The sequence below is a fragment of the Crocodylus porosus genome, unplaced genomic scaffold, assembly GCF_001723895.1.
Source record: "Crocodylus porosus isolate Cpor-Errol unplaced genomic scaffold, CroPor_comp1, whole genome shotgun sequence".
Taxonomy (NCBI): Eukaryota; Metazoa; Chordata; order Crocodylia; family Crocodylidae; genus Crocodylus; species Crocodylus porosus.
Window position 1 is genome coordinate 53856572 of NW_017728948.1, and position 21810 is coordinate 53878381.

General features: G+C 41.4%; 1 protein-coding gene across 2 annotated transcripts in view; it reads left to right on the forward strand.

Moving 5' to 3' along the window:
• KIT (KIT proto-oncogene receptor tyrosine kinase) overlaps positions 1-21810 on the forward strand; it is a 79183-nt gene that overhangs the window by 23050 nt on the left and 34323 nt on the right. For both annotated transcript variants that reach the window (XM_019553391.1, XM_019553392.1), the window contains exons 3-7: positions 548-826; positions 4001-4146; positions 7396-7555; positions 10732-10921; positions 11758-11873. In XM_019553391.1, coding sequence (XP_019408936.1) covers positions 548-826; positions 4001-4146; positions 7396-7555; positions 10732-10921; positions 11758-11873 — 891 coding nt within the window. The remainder of the gene's footprint in view (positions 1-547; positions 827-4000; positions 4147-7395; positions 7556-10731; positions 10922-11757; positions 11874-21810) is intronic.

Below are 21810 nucleotides of genomic sequence, written 5' to 3' on the forward strand. Positions count from 1 at the left end.
GGTTTTTCTTAGTAACCTAAAAATACCCCAATACTTTAAGGAGAGAGAAGTTGTAAGTTGGGGGTTTCCTTTGCAATGTGTGTTCATTTAGATTAAGTCTTTTTAGAGAAGTGAAAACCATAATTGAGGTTGCTGTTCAACTTTCACTTGGTTATAAATTTCTGAAAATTCTCTTTTGGGCCAAAAATGTACAGGTCTGTTCTTGGGTCAGAGGTGATCTTAATTTTTTTTTTTTTACGCTGTGCAAAAAAACAGGTAAAAAAAAAAATGTCCTTTTTTTAAAACTGAACAAATAAGGGTTTTTGCACTAACTTTTTAAATGACTGAATTCTAAAATTACTTCACACATTTATAGTGCTACCTGAAATATTTAAATTGTTTTTTTATTAAGGTTTCTCGAGCAGTTTTGTTTAGGCAAACATGACTGCACTATTCAGTTTATTGTTTCAATGTATAGCTTAATGTATTCTTTGTGCAAAGTGGCAGATAAGGTTTTTGGAACCTTAACATTTGCAGTCTATCTTACAGATTTTTATCTTTCTTCTAGATCCAGACATCCTCTTCCTTGTTGACTCTCCCACCTATGCCAAAGAGGACGAAGATGTTCTTGTGGTGTGTCCATTGACAGATCCAGACGTGTCAAATTTCACTCTGAAAATGTGTTATCGCCCATGGCTGCCCAAGGGTATGGAACTTGTTCCTGATCCCCACAAAGGAATCCTCATAAAAACTGTACAGAGATCATTCAAAGGATGCTACCAGTGCTCAGTACAGAAGAATGGAAGTGAGATAATGTCTGAACCGATTTCTCTGAATGTAAGAGGAGGTAAGCCATTTGAAATATTCTGTATGCATATGATGAATGCCTTAGTAATGTGAATGTTTTCCTTTTCATGGAACTTTTCATGGAAAGCTTTCATTAAATTATGTCAATTTCAGGGTTATTAGATTCTTCACATAATAAAATCAGATATATTTCTAAATTATAATAATATAATTCATAAACTAAATCATAATCACATAATTCTAAATCATAATAATGTAATTTCTAAATACAGGTCTAAACAGTTTTTGGCAACAGCTTGAGAGATTTTTCTGACAAGAGGGAGCAAGCTTCAAGGGGACAGGAGGGTATCACATGATGTTTGCCATTGAAACAATTCAGAAGGTTCTGTGCTTTTGTCCATACTGACTTCCATTTAGCTACAAAGAAATGTGAGGACCCAGGATTTTCTAAATCAGGTTCTGGTCCTGAGATAGTTATTGGACACTAGCTTTTTAATTTATTTACTCTGTTAAAAGTTCAACAGAACCCATTATTCACTAGACTTTGGGCATGACTGTCCTGCTAGGTGAATAAACCTGATCACCTTCCTTTTGTCTATGTGATGATTAGAACAAGAGAAACTGATGGTTGGGAAGGATGGCATGTACATCTAATAAATAAGTGCCATGTTTCTTCATATAATAACCATGCTTTTTGTCCAAAATTTTGCTGCCAAAAATTCTGTTGCAGCTGTTCTATGCATTCCTAGATTGAGGAAGTATCACTGTTAAACAAAAGTTGTGATTTTGAATTTGTAAATCCACCCATACTAAATGTGATCCAGTGAGCACCCACCTTTTGTATTAGCTGTGCACCAGGGACTCAGGCAAGGTGGAATAGGATTACACTTTGGTGCCTGAATCCACCTAAGTACTTGATAGGAATATAATTTAGTTTTTTTAGTTTTGAAGATAATCCATTTCCCCATGTTTATGGAATACCCACTTTTTTCTATTTATAGCAAGCTGGAAATTATTATACTACGTGCCTAAATTGTGACAACGTCAACTTAATACTTTTTGAAGACCATTTCTAGTAAGCTTTTACAGAGTGTTTATGTGAGGTAATTTTACAGGTATTTGATGCACATTTTATAGATTCATTTAAATAATTTGCCTAACATTACACATCAGCCAGTAGCAGGTAGAATTCAGGAATGCCCATTCCCAGTCATTTGAACCATAAGTCAAGGATCTAATCTCATATAACATACGAGATATAAATTGACAGAGCTTCACTTTTCAACAGCTGGAACTGTGACCTTATTCAGCACTGCCCATCCAAGCTGTCATCTCTTCCCAAACTTCTTCCTGTACGCCTAGCTGCATTTTAAGAGGAAGAGTAGGTGCAGGAACAGAGTCCAGAAAACTTAGTGCTTTTGACAGCTGGCTAGTTGCAAGGAATCCGTAGAGTTCATGGGACCCTGAAGTATTATCTAGATAGAGTTCTAAGTCTGCATCCTTCTCCACTGCCGCTTCGAGTACTTAAAGCTTCTAACATGTGCTGGCGGGGCCTGTGATGTCCTTGTCCTTGACCCCTGGTCTGTGCTCACTGAGCAGCTTTAAATGAAATTTCAAAATAAACGGTTTTTAATGAATAAAACATAGAACTACATAGTATATTCAGTATAACCTCAGTGAGGCCCATATATTAGTAGTAAATTTAGTTTATTGCTTGCTGCTTCCACAGTTTCACTGGCTTACAGACTTTGCATTAGAAATGCATAACAGCATTGCCCATGTTTCAGGGATAGGGATGGAGGAAAGACTGCCATTTTTTAAACTAGAAAAATTGAAAAAAATCAAGCTTTTGACACTCAAAGACATGGAAGATGACACTTTGTATTTTGAAGATTTGGTATTGGTTAAGATTTGCATCTTTTACCCTTTCAGCCAGATGCAGCTTTAAATTTGAAGGTAGAATAGTTGAATTTCTTAATCAACACCCCAATAACCGTTGATGGCAATTTTCTGCTCTGTTGCACAGGGTTCTAGCATGCATCTTCACTTCCAGTATCACTGGTGGTAGCATATTAGTTTAATGCTTTTGCTAATATAAACAATATTAAAACAGGTAATGAGGTTCACTTTACAATTGCTTTCCATTAGATTTAAGGACCCATTAAGATGATAGAGTGCTGTTTCCAGTTTTATTTCAGTTATTGTTTCAGGTTGCCTGAAAAATTAGGCAGATACAAGTCCATTGGCTTACCTTTGAAAGGTTATCTTATCAAGCAGAAGGACTAGTACTTAAAAAAAAAAAAAAAAAAAAAAAAAAAAAAAAAAGCTTAATTTGTTGAGCAGTTATTTAAACAGTTTGCATAACAAGTGCAGTTATGCAGACTTTTGTGTGATTTAAAGAATTGCCTGATACAGAAAATCCTATTCCTAGGAAAAGTTTCCTTACTATGATTAATATTAAATGTTAGTATCAGGCTTCCATGTAAGCAGTGTTTTGGAAACTGAGGATGATTGTTATTTCAGTTTGTGAAGCCAGGGCTTTTCAGACGTTTTATTATTTTGCTATTGTACTGTTGTGTTGTCATTAACTGTTAGCACATCACAAAAGTATTCCTATTGTATACCAACTTCCTCTTGTCTCTTGGGTACTACAAAATACGCTTGGGAAGATGTTATTTAAGATTTAGTTGAGAACCAGTTTGATTATTTATTGGCCTCTATAGCCTTTCCTAGTAGAGAGGTTCATTAAATATATTACTTTTTGAGGTGTCCCTCTGAAGTTTTACATGTCCTAGATTTCTTTTCAAGTAGGTGGTAGAACCAAGAATAGAATTCCTACCTGTATATAAGTGTCATTCTTGGCACCTTAAGTGACCAAAAATGCCATTTAGATGACTGAAATGACCAGATACTTAAATGACCGGAAAGGGAATAGACGGTCACGCTAAACTAACTAGTAGATGTTATATTTTAAACATTATATTTCATTTTGCTTTATAATTCCATTGAACAGCAAAAATTCAATAAGTGTTTCCTTACTCTAAGTATAGTTCAAAAGGGGACAGAAATGAAAATATTCTTGGAGTGAAAGCCAAAGAGGACCTCTAGGTTTCAGATTTCACGGCAAGGCTAATTTCTTGGGTTGGTTTTTTTTAATCCCTTTCAAAGGCTGTGAAAGTAATGAAAAATAATGTACTCTTAAATTGTTTTTCAGTTCCCAGAGCCTGTCCAAATGTCACTGTATCCAAACAAACCCAGCTTCTCAAAGAAGGAGAAAAATTTGAAGTTGCATGCACAATAAATGATATAGATAGCACTGTGAGTGCTTCTTGGACTCAGCCTTGGACTCATAGAAATGTGGTGAGTTCATTTCAGTCTTAACTAACGTGTAAAATGCAGTTCAAAGAACAACAGGACCTTGGTAATATACTTACTAATAGAACATCTTTGAAGCAGTGTTTTGAGAATGTGACACTCAGCCAGTTTCAGTCTGTTGCCTTGTTAGTTAGGGCAGGACCGTTCTGTTCCTACTGCACCATGCAGAGATGGGAGGTGCACTGGGGACCCTCCTGTGTGGCTTCACTACACTATGACAAAAGAGGTGTAAATAGCCATGGACTCCTGTACGTGTGCTGGAGCAGACTCCAGCATGAGTTGTATCAACATCTGTGCCAAAAAATGGTGGCAGGGATGCTTTAACTAAAGCTTGTCAAACGAACTTTAGTTAAAGTGCCCCTGCCACCATTTTTCAGCGTGGGGATGCCGATGCATGTGATGCTCTGGGTGCTTTAATTAGCACAGCTCTTAGAACTATTCTAATTAAAGCACATCCCCACACACACACACAAACACACACCTCCAAGAGCATGTCTGTAAATGCCTCATGTTAGTCTGACGTCAAGTGGAAGGCAGGGTATATATTCATTGTATCTACTTTGGTTAATCTACAAGTTGCAAACCTACCGTGCCTTCTACTTTACTACTTTATTTGTTAGAGTACAGGGGTAGACTGTGTGGCCAGTATTAGCAAACCTGAGCATATGAAGTTAAATCTGAAAATCAGGCAAATATGTTAGGATATCAGAACTACTGAGCACTTTCAGATCTCATTAAAGTGAATAGTAGCTGCAAGGGATCAACATATGGACTGTCAATTACACATCCCATTAAGAGTAAAAGACCTGCCAATTAGCATGAGATTGTGTGCTGCAGGAGTAGCAGTCAGTTTTTATAGGAGCTTTTAATTTGTCTAAATTACATAATGTACCTTTCTCTTCTAAAAAAACAAAGAGCAGACCAGTGAACATGTTTGAAAATATTGGCTGTAGCTCATGAGTGTCTTAAATGACCAACTTCCATTACCAAACTTTTTTGGCAAATAAAAGCTCTTACAAACAGAAGTGATTTTTTTTTCTCCCTACACAAAGTATGCATTGCCAACTTCTTGTAGAGAAATTCAGTATAGTCTAGCAACTGGATATGAAAATATATTTCATAAGAAAGGGTCTAAATGGTGTCACTGGCTTGTCTTTTTACAACATGTTTACTCTTCAGGGTACGTCTTGTCACTTAAATGAATTAAAAGCTCCTATGAAGAGTTTCTACTGCTTCTGCAGCATACATTCCCATGCCAATTGGCAGGTCTTTTACTGTTAATGGTAATGACTGGAATATATAATTTGCAGTCCATGTGTGCAAAGAAAAAAAGGCTTCTGTGATTTTGTGATGTTAGATAAAACACATAACCTCAGGCAATATGTGCTGGATACTATTTCCCTTGGGTTCCCCATGCCATTTCTAGCTAATCCATTGGTGCTGGCAGAATTTCTATCACTAAGTGCTTATCTGTTGGGAAATCCTAGCTCATGGTTCCAGAGGTTATGAATGCCTAAATGACATGCTGGTTGTATGGGACTTGCAGATGGGGCTTTTGGTAGCATGCCAAGGTCATTTGTAAATCTTTCATTTGAGAATTTTCTTTTTTTTCTTTTCTTTTTTGCTTGATTGTGGTAAGATTGAGGTCTTTTCTTGCCCACTTTTTCATGTTTGGCTGCTTCATATTTTTATGAATAAAAATCCACATGGAAAATATTTTTTCCCAAATGAGTTTGACCTTTCAGTCTTGTTTGATAAATACCAGAGGATGTGATCTTGTAAATATCCAATATCAAATTAAATTTTATACTGGAACAGCTAGAAAACAAAATATTAATGCATTTAAATAGAGGCAAAATTGCATTTTGTCCTGAATAGGTCAGAGTAAAAAATATTCACTTCTTTCATGATTGGTAATAGTTGTTGCTGCTTTTGAGAGAGAAATCTATTCCAAGCAAGTTTGTCTATATAGTCTAACTCCTACTTAAAATACACAATCATTATTATAAAAAAGGGAAAATTAGAGCATTCTTAAATGTATGAAATTCATCTTTGGCAACTCCAAAAACCGAAATTTTTTCATTAACTAATCTAAATGAAAAATAGATCAGCACTGAGCTTGAATTAATCTAATATCCATGTGCACTTTTTCACAATTTAATAGGTGATTTCCACAAAAAGATGGTACCCATCTAAAATATTGTTTTAATTATGGCCCTAGCACCTAGAAATAATCTTCAACATAGCAAGTACTTGAGAGGAAATCTTCAGTTTGCCCAGAAAGTTAATAAATGTAGATTCTGCCAGACCAAGGACAAAAATGTAAGGAGTTTCTCTCTCCCTCTGGAATACATAGCATCCTAACAAGCATCTCTCTTGTCTATTTTGAGGGACCTCTAACCAGAGCATTAATACTGAGCCCAGCTGTGGTAGAATAATCGTGAAGAGAACTGGTGTCTCCTATAACTGGGTCTTAAACTACTTAGCGTTTCATAATTTAAAACCAGCACCTTAAAATGTGCTTGAATGGTGCATCTTACTTTAGCCCAGATACCATGTTCTGTAGTATGCTTAGCTTCTAAACAAGGTCAACACAAAGGGTAGCAGTCTAGCCTCCATACATGGGAACTAGAACTAGTTTACTGTAAGTAGAAGCTTGCTTTCTGCAGAATCTGAATTTTTCTTGGTACTGTATTGGAAAATTAGCCAAAGTGAACCCAGTCTGACTGGCCCACATGACACCAGTGTAACAAATATCAATACTTGGGTACATTTGGATTTTGGCTTTGACTGGGGCTCATATCTATTCATGTGGCACTCTGCAAACATGTGAACAGATTGGATTTCCTGCCTGAGGAGCTACAAATCTAATCACAAGGTGCTGCGTGTCCTCAAGTCCCACTGAACTCATTTGGGTTGAGAGTGACCTTATAAAGTTGAACACAGTGAAGCACAACACAGTAAGGGTGTATGAGTTAGTTTTGATGAAGAGGGAAAATAAAAAACAAAGGGAAGGGAATTTAGTTTTATGAAGTGCATTATTTTTCAAGGACAGCTGATCATGTAGTTATGTATGGAGAAGATCCAGTGACAGGTTTGTCATGATGCCTTATTATTCTGGTTTAAAGTTATGAATATTAATATAGTGAAGTTATAATTACTTCTATTTTTAATTTATCTAGGAAAGACACTGCATACACAGTATTTTAGATGTTAATTGTTTTTTACCGACAGAATGTTTCAAGCAAAAGCAAGAATGTGGGTGATTATGGATATGTAAGGAAATTAACATTGAGCATCAGTTCAGTGGGAGTTAATGATTTTGGAGTATTCACATGCCAAGCAGAAAATGCTTTCGGAAAATCCAAAGCCACAGTAACCTTGAACGTTCTAGGTAAATACTTCTTGGAGAAATGTAACATTTTTTAGAGTTATAGAAACTTTCCAACCTTCACCTTTTAAAACAATGACTAATAAAGGCTTTTATTAAAATGTATTGTACATTGGTGCTGTGTTGAAAGATAAAGATTAAGGCTTTCTGTGTATTATTTCTTCTTTAATTACTGTAACTTAAGGTATGTCAGTGGTTTGCTTTTCTACCTAATATGAGTTTCCGGTGTTTCCATCTCTCTGGTTCATGCACTTTTAACTAGTTCAATTTTAAAACTAATTTAATCTTAATGAAGCTCATAATTTACATTTCTTCATCTTCTTACCCACTTTTCAATGGAACTGTATGCTGGAACTTTGCCTCCAACTATGGTTCTTGCCTCAAGCCATCTTGCTAATATGCAGAATTATTACTAATCCTACAGAAGTTTTCCTTAATATTACACCTCCACTTGAATAGTTTTAGCAGCCCATTGCAGGATTTTCTGTTAGATCTATTGGACACACTAATATGTCATTTGATGGAGAAGGCACATATTTATCTTTATTAAATAAAGTCCTAATCGGGAGAAATCTTGGCACATAAAAAAAAGAATAGAGTTTATTTCCCTTGTAGTTGCTATGTATTTTACTATAAATAGGACCTTGGTCGAAAGCTCCCTGAAGTCAGTGTAGAGTCCCATTTACTGACGTTGGACTTAAAAGCAGACAAATACTCTTACTGTGCTTTGTTTATTAACTGGCTGCATTGAAAGGACTATTTAGACCTCAAATATTGTCTATTAACTTGCAGTGCTTTTTAAATATTGAAAACCACCATAAGTGCTAATTTGCTAAATTGATTAGGGACATATTAGCATAGTTAGCAAGAGAATTCTGAGCAAGTCTTTGTAATTGGCCGAAATATTTTCATTTCCTCAGCTTCAAAAGATGTAGAAACTGAAGAGAATATAGCCATCAAACCTCAGTATTTCATTATATGGGGATTAGTTGGGCATCCACTTGTTCTTTTTAAAAGCAGGTTTTCAGTCAAAAATATACCATTACAAATCTGCTTTTCATGGCTCTCCCTGCTGCTTCAAAAGAAGCAAAAATGCAATACATTTGTGATGCAGATTATTAGCTGGTGCAAATCAGCACAGTTCTACTGACTTTACTACCACTAACCTATTTATACTAGATGAAGATTTGGCTGATCATTCTGATGCATGTTTTCCTTAGATTCCAGTATAAGAAACAAACCGGCTGTTCGATACAATGTTTCTTATTACTACTAAGAATGCAAATGTAGAACTGAATCGCTTGTGATATTTTTGTGAAATACAGAAAAAGTAGGCTTGCCCTGTGCTTCTGTGTTGTATTTAATGAAGTATGAATGACTCTATAAAACACAGAAAATACCTATATGATTTGTTTTTATAAAACTAAAATTTCTAAGTATTAGTTACAAGCTAGAATCTTTTATTTTCAAGGCAGTAATATTATTTCTTGAGTTTTTCATACAATCATAGAGAAGTAGGGCCTCCACAGGTCATCTAATCCAACTCCTTGCCTGAGGCAGCATCATCCCTCTTCAAACCATCCTGTACAAATCTATTGTCTAACCTCCTAGCAAAACCATCCAGTCAGCCCTGACACAACAGAATACTTAACATCCTAACCTACCATAGGTAAAGCGGGGGGACCAACCTTTTGCTGCTCTAAAAGTTGTTAAAATATGCTTCAGAGATCTCACAAATAAAGACTCTCTCACTCCTCCCCACAAAGAGCAAGTTAACCCCCCCAGTCAGCTATTTTAAATCCAACAGCCTCTTTTGGATTTATTTTTTTTTTTACTATGAATTGTCAGACAGGCTACTGTTTTTCCTTATTGTGTCAGCTCTCTACATCAGAGAAGTCATATATATAAAATACCTGACAGATCCTTTTGAATGTGTCAGGCACTACTTTAATATGCTTTTTTTATGTTAGCTAAAAGGTGTAGAAGAAATAAGATGTATTTTGGTAAATTTTGTGCTTTTTTTTTTTTTTAAGTTGATTATCTAAATTATAAGCAGTTTCTAAAAATCTGTTTGGGGTATTGGCAGTTTAATCACTGAATTTTATTTGCAAATTTCTATATATAATCTTAATCTTAAACTTAGCTTCAGAGAAGGATGGAATGTTTCTATAGGTTATACAAAAAATGAATTTGGGAAGGGGGAAAAAACCTCACGTTTTAGCATCGAACTAATTTCTCCCTTCAGGTGCAGATTTTATCATACTTGTCCCCTGTGGGGTTTGAGCCTTCTCCGGAGCATCTGATTTGCACTTCTCAGAGCTATTGACTTTGGTGTGGCTATTCATGAGCAAAGATCTAAATGAGCAAAGCACCTTGTAAGCTAAGATCTAACTTGTGTGATAGCTTTTATGGAACATGAGCTACCAGCAAACAGGTTTTCTCATAGCACAGTCTGTCTGTCAGATGGACCAAAGCTGGCAGTGCACAGATGAATTAATGTAGGATTGAAGACTTTGACTTTTAAAATGGGTACTATTAAGGTTGATGGATTTATTAATGAAATGAAAACCATCTTAGTAAAGATGTTGCTGTCTGTGATATTTCAGAATGTAAGTTCATGGTGATAATGGTATCTGCCAAGTTAAGGATTAAGACACAGCAGTGGATGAACAGAAATGCCTTCATTTATGAGGATTGTATCTAGACATGTGGACGTAACATTTTTTCTTTAATTATGACTTGTAATTGCTTCATTTGTAATGCAATTCTTAATTACATGTGACAGTGAAAAAATTAAATTCTGAAGCATTACATTCATTGTCATAAATGATCAATTTGTCTTGCTTTTGTTCTCTATATTTCTTAGCCAGCAACAAATCAAGGACTGTGATTATGGAAAGATTTAACTAAGTGAGTAAAGTTAAGCACACACTTAAGTTTTCCTAGGAGTTGAGGCATGGATATTCAGATTTATGATCAGAAGATTAAATTACTTTGGTAAAAGCAGTCATCTATTTCTGTGTATATCTAGTGGTGTTGGCTTTAGCACACCACCTCTAAAACAAGGGTTCCTGTTTCATAGGTTGATGGATCACAGCCTTGGTAGTAGTGAATGGTGTATTACAATACTGAAAAAATGGGCAAAAAATATTTAAAATTGTTTCTCTTATTACCATCAGATAAAGGATTTGTCAGTTTGTCTACTCCGAACGAAACAACATTAGTCATAGATGCTGGAAAAAATCTAAATTTAGTTGTTTATTGTGAGGCATATCCAAAACCTGAAGAACAAGTGTGGATGTATATGAATGAAACATTACAAAATTCATCTGATCATTCTGTCCGCTTCAAGGATTTGGGCAATAACAGGTAATATGAATGATTGTAAGCATGACAGATACTGGAATCTTTCCACAGAAGAGATGAAAAAATGTTTTTTTTTCCAATCCCAAAAGGACTAAGGGAAGAGAAACGGCCAGTCAATGCTTCTGTCACAGATTGGGGTATAGGCTCATTGTGCTTTGTGATTCATGCCTCCAACTCTGTGGTCCAGGACCACCATTTTTGCTGCTCCGACTGCCATTGAATTGTGGATGGTAACATAAAAGCTTGTGCCGGTTATGGTCTTTGTGTTCATTCTGTTGTGCAGGTTGAGTGTATTTCCTAGTACACTTGTTTGTGCTCCAAGGTTGAGTATTTGCTGTGAACCCAGAGTGCGTATGTAACCATAATATATATGTACTGCTGCAAAACGTTTTGGCTCATTTTCTCAGTGGGGTTTTCTTTTTGTGCAAGGGTAGGATTCAGCCCTGGAGGGCTTTAAATATGGTAGAGCTTGGTTTAGAACATAAACTGTGACACCAAACAATCTGTTTAATTTACATTCAGATAAACTGCACCATGTTAGCAACTGTTCTTTCTTACCCTTATGGCTTGTCTATGTGGGGAAGTTATAACATAGTAAATGAAGGTGCAAAGTAATACAGAGTTAGTCTGGATTGGTTCCCTGTGTAGACACTTGTACTCCTCACTGGAGTAGACTATCATACACAAAGATACTTTAGACTGAATGTCTGTATAGAGAGTTAGCATGGATTAGTGCACTCTGAAGTGATGTGTTAGTTTTCTATGCAGTGATTTCTTACGTAGATAAATCCCCAGTAAGTAATAAGCCTAGCAGTGTTTAATGCAGACTTCTTTTACAGCTATGTGAATGAGCTTCACCTTACCCGATTAAAAGGAACAGAAGGAGGCATGTACACATTTCTTGCATCCAATTCTGATGCCAACTCCTCTATAATGTTTAGCGTCTATGTGAAAAGTAAGTAAAAATGAACAGTCTGAAATATTTCATTATGTGATGATCACATTTTACAAAACATAATGTATGTACAAGATGTCACAATGTAGTTCAGCGTATGAGATTTTTATCAGAGTAAATGCTGTAAAGCTAGGTAAATGTCAACATATAAATGCACAGGATACTTGTGCAGGAGCATTTTGTCAGGCATGAATTAATTTCTAAGGAATACACCTCCCTAAACATCCTCATAATGGAATTCCAGAGGGTAAGCATAAAGTAGCTTTAAAAAATTGATGCGTTTATATTGGGGGGGTGGTACCTCAGCACCTGAATAGGTAACCTCAGAAACAAAGCCTGTTCCCATAAGTCTCCAGCAATTCAGGGTAGAGAAGGATATCTTAAAGGATTAGATATCCAATTTGCATTTTTGATAGTCAGTTTAAACTCTTAATTGTCAAAAATCAGATTATATAACATTTAAAAAAATCTTTTCAAAGGAATCATTGCATCTGTTCATGCACATAGGGATAGATTCTGTTGTACCTATTAGGTGTATAAGTGGACTTCAGCCCCACGTATGATCCTATTCCATGCTGTTCTATGTCCTTGAAAAGCAGCTAATTTAAAAGGTAGGTGGGTCTTCCTCTTCCTTGCTGCTTTCTCATAGGTTAATTTGGAGGGTTAAATAAAGGTGTATCACAAAGTAGATGCATTGATGAATTTTTAGGGATTTGAACAAGGTGAAATAGAATTGCACATTGGCTCTTAAATCTACTTAAATGCCCAGTAGGTGGAATAGAATCTGGCCCATAGTGGCCTTTACTCATCCACGACTATATCTGTACAATAATAAGCACCTGTGTGTTTTCGACAAAGGTCTGCATAATTAAGTTATTCCCAGAAAGAGCTTACAAAAAAATTTAGTTTCAAAATCACATTCTTCAGGACAAATGCTAAACTTCAAAGTGTATGAAAAGAAATCTTCAGGGAACTCTTCTCTTGCCAGTGAAACTGTTTTGTAAGAGAACTTCATGCTCAGCAGACATATACTGTAATGAAGTTCCAGTTTTATTAAACTAAAAGCAATAGAGGATTGGAGGGAACTAAGGAGAAAAGAGAGTTCTCGTTCTCATTTGCGTACAACCTGAATTGCAAAGGAAATGACTTGTTCATTTTAAGGTAGCATTGGAGTGATGATATAATCTTGATAGTCCAAGAAATGTGCAGGAGGCACAGATTTTTGTAAGAGGTATCTTTTATTGGACTGACTGCATGTTGGGAGAAAAATTGAGGCACGCTTTCAGGCATAAAGTGCTGTTCCTCAGGTCAAAGAAAGAAGCAGACATGACTCAGATAAGTAACAAGTAGCACAATGACCCAGTAAAACTCCAGGTGTAAATAAAAGCAGCGGGCATTTATACACGTACCTTTTCTGTCTTGTGTCACGGCAGAGATCTGCTGCTTTAGAGCAGACTTGACTAATCGAGTCTGTTCCTCATGCAACCTGACATGCACTGCGCTGTGCTGTGTACAGTTGTATAAGCAGTGAAATGTGCATCAGCACACAGAAAATGGTGGTGGTGCACTTTTGAACTAAAGCACCTCCAACATGTTTTAGTTCAAAAGTGCACCGCTGCCATTTTCTTTGCGCTGACACATTTGCTGCTTATACAACTGCAAGCATTGCAGTGCCAGGCGCTTTTCAAAGTGCCCGGTGCTGTGGCACTTACACTTGTAAAAAAGCCCAGTCTGCTTAGAGTAGGCTTGTCCAACATACGGCCCGCGGGCCGCCATGCAGCCCTCCAAGCTGTTTTCTGGGCCTGAGGTGCTGCAATGGGAAACGAAAGTAAACACTGAACTTTCATTTCAGGGGGATCTCTTATGATCATTCATTGTTTTTCTTTAGCTTCAAACATATAATTTCACTGAGGGCATTTGGTGCACTGGAAGAGGATGCTACAGTCTGGGAGAGACATTCTGGATTCTGATGTCTTTATCTGAGGTGTTGATTTTGGTGGCAGTGGAAATGAATTGACAGGTTTGCATATATGTTTAAGGCAGGGTTATGTCCCACTTTGTGCTTGCTGATCTTATTTATTGAAGTGTTAAATAGGATGGAGTGTCAATGGCTGTGTGTAGACGAAATGAGGGGCATGTGTGCACAACACTTTAAAGTGGGCTAAATGCTTTTGTACCGCTTTAATGGTGTCAGTGTTTGCAGGCCTTGGCAACATATTGCACATTAATTACAGCCGCTGTAGCAAATTCGGTCGTGTAACGCACCTTAAATGACTTGGAGCGAAGCACCATGCTCCATGCAGCTCAGAGGCTCTGCAGGAAGCCCTGCAGGCAGCCTGGCAGCAACTCAGAAAGGTGGGCTCTTGCCCAAGAGAGGGGAAAAAAAAAAAGGAGCAAACCTGATTTTGTCCCCCCTCCCTCATGGAGCCTGCCTGAGCTGCGCAAGTGCCTGGTGCTTCCCTCCACAGCTATGGTGCCGTCCAGAACCGCCTGACCTGGGTGCCTGTGGGTAGGTGCTGCTTGGGAGGGAGAGGTGGGGACACGCCACTGTTGTAGAGGGAAGCAGCAGCCCCACCGAAGCCCAGAGACTGCTTCACCTGCTGGCAGCTTGCCCTCCCCTCCCTGCAGCCATAGAGGCAGGTAAGTCAGGTGTGTGCATGACACGGGGGTTTAATTGACCCTAAATTGAAGCAGTGTTTTTAAAAACCCACCACTTCAATTTAGGGCCCCCGTGTCATCTGCACACGCCATTTGATGGTAAAAGCTGTTTCTGGGTTAGTGACAAGTGTCGCAAGTATTTTCTGCAGAGCAGAAGAGGTGTTATGCAAGGGCCAGACTGCTTTTTTCATGTGTATGGAATGACTTCCGGTTTTGCGGGTGTGAATGGTGGTCTGCAATTGGTTTTTACGTTGCCATCCCTGGTGTGGACCTTGGTATCTAGAAAGTTTACCCAGAAGGGATACTTCAGCAGAGAACTAGACCATATATTTGAAAGAACCATCCAAATCCCTCATATTAACCTGTACCAGACAGAAGGAAAACCCTACTGACCATACATCCCTGGTAGTCATTTACTATCCCACACTTGACTGATAAGAAGGAACATCCAACAATTACAGCCTATACTTCAAAAGGATCAAACCTTGAGAGAAACATTCCCAACCCCTCTGCTCCACTCCCAACTTTCAAGAAACTCCCTACCCTTTCCCAGTTCCGTCATCAGAAGTAAACTTATCAGGCGCCAAATGGAACACTTCTATGGGTTCTATGCTTTTTGCCATGCATTACATCCTGCCCCCCACTCGCATGCTGGCTGGGCAAATGGCAGCAGGGCATAGCCCTCACAGCTCTCCATATCGGGGCAGAGGCAGGCACAGCCAGGGGAATCACGGGAGAAGCCCCCATGGCTCTCCTGCCCAGCCTCATCCCCACCCAGCCCAGCCTCTGGCACTTTAAAAAAGCTCTGCACTCACCAGTTGGAGCAGCAGCAGCAATTGGGGCCTCTGGGCGCTCATGGCAGAGCCCTCCTGCACAGTGTGGGGCAAGGGGATCACCCCCCATCCTGCCTGGCACCCATGTGGCAGCTGCCCCATTGTGCAGGTGCAGTTTCATAATTGATAGGGTTGGAAGGGACTTGAGCAGATTATCAAGCCTGACCCCCTGCCATGGGCAGGAAAGGTGATTGTCTAGCCTCCTTCGGAGGACCCCCAAGGTAGGAGCGAGCATGACTTCTGTTGAAAGTTGGTTCCACATCCTAGCTGCCCTGACCGTGAAGTAGTACTTCCTGATGTCTAGCCTGAATCTACTCTTGATCAACTTGTGGCTGTTATTCTTAGTTACTCCGGGTAGTACTTGGGGAAATAGGCCCTCTCCCATTCCCTGCTGGTCCACCCTGGTAAGTTTATAGACGGCCAACAGATCCCCTCTCAGCCTTCTCTAACTAGGTCCTCTCTGACCCTAGGCCTGGAGGTGCCTCTCATGAGTCTGTCCAGACCCCAGTGGGGGAGATATCCTGGTCCCTGCTCAGAAAAATGGAGGCAAAGAATTTGTTAAAGAGGTCAGCTTTCTTGTCTGGGGCAACCACCAGATTGTCAAGCGTGTCCTGGAGGAGCGCCACATTAACCCGTGCCTCCTTTTTACTCCCTGTGTTTTTAAAAAAGGACTTCTTGTTATCTTTGATCCTGGTCGCTAGTCCTAGTTCTGTCTCTGCCTTAGCCTTCCTAACAGCCCCCCTACAATCCTGAGCAATGGAGGTAATAATCCTCCTTGGTGATGGCCTCTCCCTTCCACCAGGGGTACGCCTCCTTTTTAGCTTTCAGGTGTTCCTGAATGCCTTTGAGCCATGGGGGCTTTTGAGCACTCTTGCCCCCTTTGATTTGTGTTGGAACTGTCGCTCGTTGGGCACGGAGGATCATCTCCTTAAGGAACGACCACTTATCGTGGACTCCCAACTCCCCTACCCTCTGGGACCTTGGTGCCTCTCCTACGAGTCTACTTACCTCATTGAAATTGGCCCTCCTGAAGTCAAGGGCTACTGCCCTGCTGCAGGCCTTTGACACCCTGTGCTGGATAGTGAATTCCAGTAGATAATGATCGCTATCACCCAGGTGGTCAAGAACCCGCAGTCCCCTCACCAGGTCATTGCCTGTGGCCAGGATCAGGTCCAGCAAGGCATTTCCTGTGGTGGGACTGTGCACCTCCTGGGTTAGGTGGAAGTCGTGTGTCTTGGCTAGGAACCTATGTGAGCTGACTGCTCCTCCCAGCAGATGTCCAAGTAGTTTAGGTCACCCATGATGACCACATCCCTTGACTTAACTGCCTCCGCGAGCTGGCCAGAGAACTCCCGGTCCAGCTCTTTCCCTTGGTTGGGTGGTCTGTAACAGACACCCACCGTTAAGTCCCTTTCCCCACGACCTTCTTGTATTCTTACCCAGAGCACTTCAGTCTGCCCCTCCTCTAACCCAGTGCTGTTTGTTGAGGAAGTGCAGTGCAGCTTGACAGAGCGCTGTGCACTGTCTGGGAGCTGGGGTGTTTCCACTTGTCACCCAGAGTCCAGGAGCACTCATCCCCAGTGGCCCCGGCTTCCAGGGAGCACATGGCACCCTGCCGAGTGGTGCTGCACTGCACCCACGCTATGGAGCAGCTGCCACGCTGGTGCGAGGTGCGGGGGGCTATCCCCAAGGCCCCCATTGCCCCATGCCGTGTGGGGGGTAGGGGGCTCTGCATGAGTGCCCAGAGGCCCCAATTCCCGCTTCTGCAGCCAGTGAGTATGGGGCTCTTTTTTTGAAGTGCCAAGACTAGGCTGGTGCCAGGCAGGGGATGGAGCCAGGCAGGGCAGCCATGGGGGCTTCTCCCATGGCTCTCCCTGTCCAGGTATAGGCAGGCACAGTCAGAGGAGCCACCGGGCTGTGCCTGCCTTTCCCTATCCTATCTGAATCAGTGCTGAATCTTCCAAAGCTGATTCGGCCAAAATCAATTCAGAACAGTGATCGGAATCTCCAACTAGAATCACTGTCCTCTGAATTGGACGAATCTGAATCCAAATCAAATATTCCCTCTTTGCACAGGCCTGCTGCCAAGCCTGGGCAGGGCAGGCACAGGATGGAGCTGTGGCTTAGCTGGGGAGTGCAGGGAGAGAGGGATGGCTCCTACCACTGAGCACTGCTCGTCTGGCGGCTCGGCCAGTTTTTCATGCTGCTCTACCCACTGCTTGTCTGGGAAGGCATGTGGGGGGAGAGGGGGCTTCTGCCCCTCGATCTGCATGGCATAAGGCAGGCCATGCTGCACTTGGGGTGTGCAGTGGAGCGGGGGCTATGGGGAGCTGCAACCATCTGAAAATTCACTGTAGCCCCCACCATAGCCCCCATTCCAGCACCTCCACCACCAGCCTGGATCGCAGCCCGGTGCAACCCTGGACCCGCCCTGCTCCACACAGATCTGGCACACCTCCCCCATGCCCTCCCGGACAAGTGGTGGGAGCCAGCCCCCCACACACTCTCCAGAAGAACTGTGGCTCCATCCTGCGCATACCCCACCCCAGCTAGGCAGAACTTGCCCCAGCCCCTGCCCCACTCCCTCTCTCACTCTGGGGGGCCTCGATGTGACCTTCCCTTCCCCCTCCCCTTCCACCACAATAGACTTACCAGCTGGATGCAGCTGTATTGAGTGCTGTAAAATTGAAACATACATCGGAACTTCAAGACGGTGTCAATTTATAAAAGCCATCATGGGGCATCTGGTGCCACCTTAATCAGTGCCTCCCCTGCGACCAGTCCCGCCAACCGAGGGGGAGTGCCTCGGCCGACCCTGCACCCGATCTCGCTGCCTGGGGGGACCCCCATGGCCAATCCCGCAACAGCTGATCACTGCACTTCCAGGGGTGGCTGCGGCCGCTTCTGGGAGTGGGTGCAGTGATCGGCTGGTGCTTGCAGGGGGGACACTGGCACTTCTGCCTGCCCCCCAAGCTCATTTCCTAAGCAGCAAGTGCGGCCAGTCAGGGGGAGCACCGGTGCTCTCAGAGTGCATGTGCATCCGGTACACATAGCCACTGAACGTCATAAGTGTCGTTCATTGTAACTCCAAGTCATAAGTCAAGGACTGCCTTTAATTTCAATGGTAATGCTCCCAACGCATTCCCTGGACCAGCCTCTCCACGGTCTGGGGGATGTGCTGGTCAGTGGCTACTCCTCTCCTCTTCTCCTCCCTGCCCCCCAACTGTCCCATCTCCAACCTTTTCCTGATATGCAGGACAGTTATGGGGAAGTGTTCCCTGTGTCTTTGGCAGATGGGTCCCCTTGGGCAGTGGTTCAAATCCTCTGTGGTGATGAGGGTGTTTTTGTTTGAAAGCAACTAAATGAAGGTCTCTATACTAACAGTTTTTACCACCAGGCATTCTGTTGCAGTATCAGCAGACAAGAGGCAGTTTGAAACATCTTGTTTTTCCATTGATCTACCAGTGTGTTGATCTGTTTTGTTTGTCTTGTAACTTCAGAAATGGTAGTTCAGAAAGGCTGGGCAGTCTCGAATGTCCTTCACCAGCCAGGAAGGCATGGGAAACAGTCATGTGAGATGGCGTTGTCTTGCAGAACTACTAGAACTTATTCTTGCACAAGTGGCCTACTTCTGAAAGGGAGCCAAAGGAATTGCAAGGAATATATTGTTACTGCCGGTTCTGTGAAACTGGTGCTCTTAGATCTGGGACATTATATATATTGTCCGTAAGTAGCTTGTCAGTTCCTTATAGCATGTGCTGCTGGGTTCTGCAATTAAAAGTAGATGCTCCAGGTTTTGTTTTTTTTAACAGGCGAGTAGTAATTTTCAAGCTAGAGATTACTATGTGGCTGCAGGAATGATAAAGATGAGAATCTCCCAGCTGCAGCCCACATAAAAGTAAACAATTTAATTTATCTGGGGGTGCCCAGGCTTATGACCTCTAGTAATGCAGTTTCCTTCCTTCCTGGTTCAGATGTTTATATCCAGTTTCTGGACTATTAAAGCAACAGTTTCTTTTCTAAGTAGGGCCCAATCCTGTAAGATAATGTGAGTTTAGAGCATACCTCAGAGGAGGCTTGCAACATCTCCTAAGTGGCATAGCATCAATGCATGGATTGGGACTGCAAACGTTGTAGAAACTGTTAGTTTCCTCAGAGATGATTTGTACTGAAGTTTGAAATAACTAAACACAGCATAATAAAACAATTCCAAGTAGTCTCAAGTTTCTGTAAAAGCTGTTAGATAAATCTTTTTTGGCAGTCTTTTCTGTTTTACAAGGGTGACATATATTTGAGCATTGTAGACGATGTTCTTTAAAATGCTGGTTTTAGTTGCATAGTTTTATATAAAGTGTTCATTGTGTAATAATGAAAGACAAAGAATAATAATAATACCTTTTGTTTATATGATTTCATCAATAAAGTAGCTGCATGACTTGTCATCCCAGTGGCTGAGGTCAGGATTCTCATCTAATTCTGAATGAGGAATGGCCACTGAAGTCAGTTGCAATTCTGCATGGATTGCTGGGGTGCAGGGGTGGGCAAAATATGGCCTGAGGACGGTCTTTGGCCATGGTGAGTCCCTCAGTCCCACTTGGCCCAGGCACTGTCTGGCCGTGACACATCCTGACATCCCCTGGGCACACAGCATTGCTGGGGCAGCCCCATGGCTGGACTACCTTTCTAGGCAGCACAGGCAGTGGTAGCTCCTCGCTGCCACCACTGCTGTTCCAGCCCCACAGTACCAGTGGGGACCCGCATGCACAGCCCCACTCCAGCCCTCCCTGCGCCTCCTCCGGATTTGTCTGCCCTGGCTGAGCAGCAATGGTGGCTAGGCAGAAACTGCTACCCTCCCATACCCACAAACGCCCCCTCCACAAAACCCCCATACCCAGCCTCCCACATCCACACATACCCCCACACCTTCCCACCCACCCCACATACACACACCCACAGCCCCTCATAAATCCCATACTGCCCACAGTATACAAGAGTAAGGCTTCATTTTGAAGTATTATGCAATCACTTCCATATATGCAACACAAACGCACAAATTTTTTTAATAAAATTAAAATATGTTATAGTCAATGTTGATTGTTAGTATATAATTTGGTTTCTTTTCTGGTTCCAATATGGCAAACCCACTTCCCAAAAGGAGTACTTCTGGGGGCAAGGGGAGGGACTTCCAGTGCCAAAGGTCAGGGATGAGGGGGCTTGACTTCCAGTCCCAAGATGGCAACCAGGGGGCAGGGCACCTGTCAAAGGGTGGGGCTACCCTTGTGGCCCTCAACAGCTCGCCAAAACTCATTAAGTGGCCCTCCAGCAGAAATAATTGCCCACCCATTCTATAGTGCATATGAATCTGACTCGGACAGGGCTGATAGTTAAACACTGTTTAATAGCTGACCTGGTAAAACACTATTTATAAGTGGATGGAGGATCATGCCACTTCTACAACAAACCCTAAATACCCATTTGAAACCAGCTGCCAGAAGATCTGAAAGTCAAAGAATATTTGGTTTGGATTAAAATTAATGCAGCAGAAGCATATGTTAATTCAAAATGATGTAGAATTGTTAAATGAAGGCTTTCTTTGCAGTAAATATAATATAAATTACCTGATAAAGGAAGGAGCTATGAAAGCCAAAAAAAAATTATAAATTGAAGATTGGTATGTGAAGGGACTAACAAGTAAAAAAAACCCCACAATTATTCCAGAGCAACAGATACAGTGTATCTAGCAATTAGTTAACTTGTTTTTAAACTTATTTTCAAATTTAATGGAAATCAACAACAAAGTGTTATCAGTTCTGAAAAATGCTACAGAGGGACAAATAGGCACAGCATAAGTACAACATTATAGATCACATAATGCCAAATCCAGCTTTCACCTTACCATCAGAAAACCCTATTGAAAATGCAGAGTGCACACAAGAGGTCACCATAGTGTCTTAAAGAGACTAATTCCAATTTAGAAAATGTAGTTACAGTTGCTTACCTGCATATATGTTCCGATGAGCAGAACATATACGCAGGTAAGCAACAGGGGCCAGGGTAATGCTGAAAGTAGGGGGCCAGTGTACACATCCTCAGGAGGCCTTAAGTGCCTCTACACAAATGCTCCTAGTATGGGAAACAAGCAAGAGGAACTTACCCTCCTGCTAGCTGACACCAACCTGGACATAGTGGGGCTCACTGAAATGTGGTGCGACCCAACGCATGACTGGGCAGTGAATATCAAGGGCTATAGGCTGTACAGGAGGGATAGGACAGGGAGGAAAGGTGGGGGCGTGGCGCTCTACATTAAGGAGGAATTCACTTCCTAATCAATTAGCAAAGAATCTGAGGAAGGGCACTCTGAAGTGCTCTGGGTTAGAATACAAGGCAGTCAAGGGGAAAGAGATTTAATGGTGGGGGTCTACTACAGACCACCCAACCAAGGGGAA